We start from the raw sequence: 7,600 nt of genomic DNA on the forward strand, positions 1-7,600 counted from the left end.
CTGATTAAAATGACTATCTATCTAAAAATAAGTCCGTGTCGCCTAGGAGTGTAGGATGCCAGAGGCATATATATATATATATATATATATATATATATATATATATATATATATATATATATACATATATATATATATATATATATATTATATGTATATATATAATTTTTAACTTTTTTTTGTCCGCTATATGAAACTGCGCAAGTCTAGTAGGTTTTTATGCTAAATTCGAAAATGCAGTCCTGCTTTTTGCATCACGCCCGTTTTCTGCATAATGGTTTTGTGGTTTTTTCTTGCGAAATATTAATACTGTAACTTAGAATTTTAGTTATTTATCTGGAAAATTTTTCCTTTCAGAAATTTTGTAAATTCAAAAATTCAAATTGCTAAATTCAAAAATTGCTCTTATTGGTGCACCGTTTTACTGAATTTTAGAGTTTTTTTTATCAGGTTTTATGATGCCGTCACCTGAAGAAATGTTTCTAATCTGGCAAACAGCCTATATCTTTTTTAAATTTTTTTTCAAACTATTTTATCTTTTCTTGAAATTGGTAAAAGAAGGGTGTATTTCCATTGACTCCTTGTGGAATCTCTGCTGTTATATATGAGAAATGCAATCAGATAACATTCCAAAATCCAAAAAAAAACAAAAAAAACTAATGGTAAAAAACTAATGGTAAAAAACTATTCGTGATCAAAATTCTGTTTTTTAGATTCTGCATGAAAAGTATTGTAACAAAAGGAGAATAAAATCTTTTATTGGACGTAAGGGGGTGGGGGCTGAAAACTCTCCAGTATAACCCTATTATTGGTAGCTGTGCTGTCGGGAGGAGCGTCGGCTTCTGATCGACTTCGAACAGACTTGTCAATTAATTAATGTATCGAAGTGTTCCTGCCATCAGAAATCTTGGTGTTTACCTTTAAAACCCCGGAGGTTGAACCCCAGGGTACCAGCTTAAGGTTCTAGACGACGATATCGATGCTGTACCTCTGGCCTTTGTTTAGAGCTGTTGGCCGAATATAATTTCTCAATTTTGCTGTACCAAATAGTATTCTGCTCTACTGATCTATCTCCTTTTATGTTCTCTCTTTCCCTTTCTTGTTGTATCCGTTTCTTTTGGTTTCGAATCTGCTTTGTTCTTTTGTTGATATCTAAAATCTTATGGTCACTCTTCCTCATGCTGCGATGAATAATATTTCGATAAGATAATTCGGAAGAATATTTTTAAAATATTCGGTGGAACATTTATATATGAGTTTTTGCAAATATTATATAAAAACAACATTTTATTCTTCTATCTTAGAATTAAAAAATGATTAGACATTCATTATTTACAAAATTAATTACTTTTAGCATCAAGACCTATGGACCCACCACCACCGAAACGTCGGCGTAACGACTTAAGCAAAGAGGGAAGTATTGGTATTAAGAAACGACCTCGGAGGAATTTTTCCGATGCGTCTGAAACAATTACATCAAGTTCTGACGAAGAGATGGATCATCTGACGAAAAGAGTGAAGATGACGGCCATGATGGCAACTCGAGCAGATGGGGATGTTAATGGACCAGGTGGCCCTGATGATGCTCAGGATAGGAAGTCATCGAGTCAAGGATCAGTTGTGAAAATGATGCAAGTGTTTCTTTTATTATTTATTGAAAACCCATCTGATGAATGCACAAGAAAATGGTGGAGCATAAAAATTATACCAATTAGATTTACATTGTAAGATGCAATTGTTTGCAAAATAAGTGCAAACTTAAATAATTTGTTAATATAAAGAAATAAATAGATTGGAACTAAGTTAAGCGCGGACAATATGAAAAAATGTTTAAAATATCATAGGAATTTTCTACGTCGATTACATGGTCGATTTTCTTGTTTTCTGTTTTTTTTTTTTTTTTTTTTTTTTTTTTTTTTTTTTTTTCAATACTGGCTTATAAAGCTTGTCTTCTATAGCTTTGTACAGTCAATGTGCGCTTTGACTCGGAAACTTCTTTGGAAAACCAAATCTGTTTCTACAAGTTTTATTTTCTTTATCAGTCTTAAAACATATTCAAAATGGTGAATCAGGTTAAATGGCGATTCTTCCTCGCTTGACAGTTTTGTTTTTTTCACAGCTTGTTCTTAAATCTTTGGTTACCATGGGCCAGGTTTCCTTCTTTACTTCCTTGAGCCTAAGGGGCCAACCATGACTTTCCGCCAGTCTTTTTTTGTGTTTTTCAGACTTGATAATTTTTATATGATTCAAAACTAAGCTTTTCTCTATATGTTGGAAAAATGATGCAAATCGTTGAGAATGCAAGGCAAATGGGAAAGTTCGAAAAAAAGAGATAATAATGGCTTAAGATGTGGAAAATTAAAGGGTGGCATAAAAATGGGAACTTATGAGAAGAAAAAAAATAAACGCAGCACATTTTATGGATAGCTATTCAAAAAAATCCCAAGGGAAAAAGCATAAACAGACAATTTCGAACGAAATGTTATCGAGTCTTAAGATGACTATTATCAAACAATAGCTGTCATTGATTACATAGCAGTGTGCGATGCCACATTATCCAGTTCCATGATTAATAATGTGGCCAGAGTGATTACTGCTCGTGGACCCTGTTTTTTAGCTTCCAACAGTACATAACCGCTAGTACAAAGATCCCGTTTTTTTTGTGTAACCCTTTATTTTATGAACATGTGTCTGTGCCTTTTTGTGATTAAGTAGGTTTAGTCGTTTATTGTATCACTGAGACCCTACTTGAAAAGACCCTCTTTTATTATATCAAACTTGTTGGAATTTGGAAACTGTGCAATTCCTTGTTTTTGGATTGCTGCGACACTTTAGACTGCGGACCAAAATTATTGTTCTCTTTCTTGTGTGCCACTGTTTCTTTGAAGAAACTTATGGAATAAAATATAATTTTGACTGTTTTTTTAGTTCAATTTTTATTAGCTAAAATGTCTCATCCCTTTTAAACAGTTCAGGGTAACTTTTCTTAATATATTATACAAAGAAAGCGAAAAAACAGTGTTTTATAATCGATGGAGTTGCCAGCAAAGGATTTGCAATACTGTGAGTTACTTATAATATATAAACAGTAGTATATAATGTGATTCAAAATAATGATGAAGTAGTTCCAAAAACTTCAATTCGAGAAATGAAAGTTTTGCATTCAAACTTAATGAAGTAAATATTTTATGTGACCAAATTTGAATTCGATGCGATCACCATGCAGAATAACGTAGTCAAAGCAGTTACATGTGAGCAAACAGCAACACTTTGATAAAAATGTGTGGGATTCAAAGGTTAAAAAGAAATTATGTTTAACTGCATACTCTGTCTATTGTATTTAAATTCCGTTATATCAAGTTCCAATGAAGCCTACTTATTTTTTTCTAATGTTTTTTTTTCTTGATAGGCAAGAGTCACGACCCCTGGATCAGCAAGATATTTGGAGAATATCGAATTTTATGCGTAAAGCAGACTGGAAAGCCCTTGGGCGAACTTTGGGCATTGAAGAAGCTGAACTAGTCAACCTTCAAGAATCTCACAAGTGAGTCTCTTCCTTTTCTTTTCCGTCTTTTACCAGTATTTCTTTTAGTGTCTAAATATGATGTTGTTTGAACCCTAGTTTTTCCAATGGCAAAAATGGATGTTGCATAAAATTAGTTATTAATGCAAGTCAAAGTGATTGATTGAACCTAACTTTGTGCAACCCTAACTTCTCCAAAAATATATATCAATAAAAAAAAAGAATTAAATTTGGCTATTGAGCCACAAAGAATTTTTTTTCAAACCAATTTGAGCCAAACTTTTAGTTCGTATCTATTAAAACCAGGGCTTATCTTCCATTTTTGTTTTCTGTGCTGTTTATGAAGTTGATTGATTTGAGAGCCCAACAGCTCTCAAACGCTATGGAAAACATATCTCTGTGAAGTTAGTTATTAACATTGTTTTCAAACTGCAGTAGAATGCTATTACTTAAAGTTCCTACTGTCAAATTTGAGCTTTCTTTGTTTTTAGCGACATGCCGTGAAAAATTTTTAGGGCAGTCTGGGATACTGAGAATATAGATGGTGTGCCATATATTGTCGTCCCCAAAATGAAAGGGCGCATCTGCTATTTTCGAATTAACACGGGATAGTGAGAGTAAGGTTTCTAGAGTTGTTTGTGATTATAGTTTTGGTGACTAAACTGTAGAATAGTACTTGATTTTCTTCTACGATAAAACGATTATTAAAGAAAGAGTTCTTGGAAGTCTCCAAGAAACCTGACGCTTCGTACATGTCCTTTTGTGTTGGTTATTCTTAAGATATTTCTAATAGATTACGACTATTTGATGTTCGAATAATTTTTTTTATTAAAAAAAAAATCAACGCAAAGTATTCTACGATAAAACGATTATTAAAGAAAGAGTTCTTGGAAGTCTCCAAGAAACCTGACGCTTCGTACATGTCCTTTTGTATTGGTTATTCTTAAAGATATTTCTAATAGATTACGACTATTTGATGTTCTAATATTTTTTTTTATTCAAAAAAAAAAAAAAAAAATATATATAAACGCAAAGTATCTGTAGATATTTTTCTATTACAAGTTGATTGTTTAAACATATTTTCGAACGTCTCTGGAAAACTAGAATCTCCAGATTCGCTCTGTTGTACTGGTCACTATTTTAAGGTATACCCAAATATGTATGTTTAATTACAAAAAAGGGGTAAAAATACCGTCTCCTCAGCTCCGCCCCCACTGTATGAAGACCACAAGAGCACACTTCTAGGAAACAAAAAACTAATTTAGGAAGGAAGTGTCAGATACGGCCTTTCATTTTAAGTATGATCTTATAAATTTCCCCGTCTATGTTCCACATCCTCTTTTAATGAATATTTAGGTGCTGTTTGGATGATAGGGCCTGAGCATCGGAGATACATGCTGTCATTTATATCTACCATACCCATAATCTGATTACCATAAGAGCTGTGAGGGGCACGTCCTAATTTTGCTGGCTACCCTTCCTTCTTTTGTGTCTCTCCTTAGTATTTCGGAAAACCGCAACTCTCGTTCTCTATCAGCTGTTAATCAACGTCTTTATATCCCGTTGAATTTTGGCTATTGTCTTGAAAGCGACGAAATTGTAATTCTATTGAACTAGCCATCATTTAACACTGTATTAGCTCTTAAGAGATTAAAATATCCAGAACTGCCCCTCCCCCGTACCCCAATGGCCTGTGCGCAGGTAAGATAGTTGCAAAAAAAGTTTATATTATCACCAATGTGAGGATTTGTTTTTCCTTCTGTTAAGTCAAATAATTTTCTGTTCCTTTTTCCACAGACAAGCTGGTACCCGAGAATGTGTTTTTCAAATGCTCATGACATGGAAAGGTATTATGCCCCGTCAATGTACAGTTGGCCATCTATACAAAGCTCTGCGGGAAGAGAATATGGTCGAAGTAGCGGAAGAATTAACTAAAGTCCATAATGAACGTATTAGCGAACCACCCAGATAACATCTGTTGTCCGCAAGTGAGTTTTAAGGACCGCTTAATCGGCAATAATAAAGCTAATAAAGGCTTAGATGTATTTCCTCAAGTGTTTTGTTGTTGATGTTTTGATTTAAATCCTTGTTAATTAGTTATTCAAAAATAACTAGCATGTTTTTCTTTAATTTAAGACTTTTTTTCCTAAAAGTGTTTCTCAAAGTATGTAAATAGTATAAAATGCCGATTCTAGAATTTCTGGAATTCTTATTTTACACTTGAATAAATTAAATCGACCGATATGTGTAAAAAAGGAATTCCAAGCATAATTATTAACAAAAATACATTAGAGCTATTGATAAACTTTTGTACTGTCTCAGGGAAATATAATGACAACAATAATAAACAATTCTATACGGCATTTCCCTTTCAACTATCTATCAATAATAGCCTGTAATTATCCTAAAATGACTTGGCTAATGAAAATATTACTAAAAATGATAAATCACCACTGAAAGCATATTTTTTTATTTTTATTTTGTCAAAATCATTGAACTAAAAATCGCCTTTTTGAAGCGTTTTTGCTGGAAACTGTCGATCTTTGCTTTTAAGCAATTTCAAATGTAATTTTTTTTTTTTTTTTTTTTTTTATTATTATTATTAGTATTATTACCAAAAAAAAGACGTACCGAGTTTTACAATATGCAAGGAAAAATTACGAAAAATAGAGAACTAAAGAGGCTTCATTGTGTGTTCACGGCAAAGTATGGGAAGTTGATAGAAGAGAAAAAGGTGAAAAAATTCCAGTGATGTCTAGCGCTGCTTAAAATATTAGGAAGTAAATTATAAAAGCATGAACAAATATTAGTTGGATTGTCTTAAAGGCTGTTTGGGTATAGGGCCAAAGATAAAAGAACCACTGTTCCCAAAATGGTATAATTGTCACATTTTAAAAAGTAGCATTGGTTCTGCATATTAATCGATTTTTAAGTATTTTCCGTATAATTTGTGAAATGTCACTTTGTCTGCTACTACAAAACTCAATTTTGCTTAAAAGGAATCGTACGATAACTTCTTTGACTGAACTCATTTTTTTATGAATGACGAATACAACATAGGATACTCTTAAAAATTGCTGCTTTGTGTTCATGATTAGAATTCTATATTTTATTATCTTTGTTATTGTCGTCTTGAATTGAGCGGTCCTTTAAATATCATTGTATTGATTTCTCAATTGGTGTGCAATTTAAATTTTGAAGTGTATGAATTGCTTGTTTCTTTAGCGCTGTGATATTTTCCTTTTATTTCTTCTAAAGAGTTCACCTTATGTTGTTTTTATCATTTTAATTCTTGTATGCCAAATCCAAATGATCTTTAGTGTTTTAGGTGAGGGTCTGTTTTTTTTTTTTTTTTTCTTATCTGAGAGTTGTGTTTTTGTATTAAAAATGAAAGGGTAAGAAATACAATGATTTGAAATTTGTATGATTGACTTAATTTTAATATGAACCGGATCAGACGTGTTCTTTCCTTCTTTTCTTTTTAAACTCTTAATTAGTTTCAACCTCTCCGGCTAAAAAAGGCTTACGGCAGCAGTCAGAACAAATCCTCAAATAACCCTAAAAAATAGAAAAATTTGTAAATTTTCATAGTCCATCTTTATCTTTTCTTTCGAAACGTTTAATATGTAATGCATGTTTGATGTGATACGATACATATTGGACAAGGGCGTCATTGTCATTTGAGGGGGGGGGGGGGCACTCAAGATTCGGAATTCACAAAAAAGTACTAAGAGCGGTTACAAATTACTTCTCATTTCTAGCCCCTCCCCCTAAAAGAGAGGAGTTCAAACGCATTTCAAAAAATTATTTCGTCCGCCTCTTCCTCCGAGTGAAAAATTTTAAATGACGTTTATGTTGCTAGACTGTGTGGCATCGCCCTGTATCGCTCAACTATCTTTTATTTAGTGAAGTTGGTGTGTAAGCCCTTTTAGTTTCGGGAGCCTCGCCAAAACAGCTTTTAGAAATTGTTTACTTATTATAAAAATATAACTTTATAGGTTTCCAAATTAGGCATTCAAAGATGGGCCTTTGAGATCTTCCCAGAAGTAATGAACGTCCTCAATATGCTTTAATTTA

General features: G+C 32.7%; 1 protein-coding gene across 1 annotated transcript in view; it reads left to right on the plus strand.

Moving 5' to 3' along the window:
• Positions 1–7,134, plus strand: part of LOC148946954 (uncharacterized) — a 138,741-nt gene extending 131,607 nt beyond the window's left edge. The window contains exons 8-10 of the mRNA XM_089096467.1: positions 1,355–1,631; positions 3,410–3,544; positions 5,321–7,134. Of these exons, the coding sequence (XP_088952593.1) occupies positions 1,355–1,631; positions 3,410–3,544; positions 5,321–5,495 (587 nt within the window). The 3' untranslated portion in view covers positions 5,496–7,134. The remainder of the gene's footprint in view (positions 1–1,354; positions 1,632–3,409; positions 3,545–5,320) is intronic.
• The last annotated feature ends 466 nt before the right edge of the window (positions 7,135–7,600 follow it).

Source organism: Artemia sp. Qi Xiang Cuo, chromosome 11 (assembly GCF_049724085.1).
Source record: "Artemia sp. Qi Xiang Cuo chromosome 11, ASM4972408v1, whole genome shotgun sequence".
Classification (NCBI taxonomy): domain Eukaryota; kingdom Metazoa; phylum Arthropoda; class Branchiopoda; order Anostraca; family Artemiidae; genus Artemia; species Artemia sp. Qi Xiang Cuo.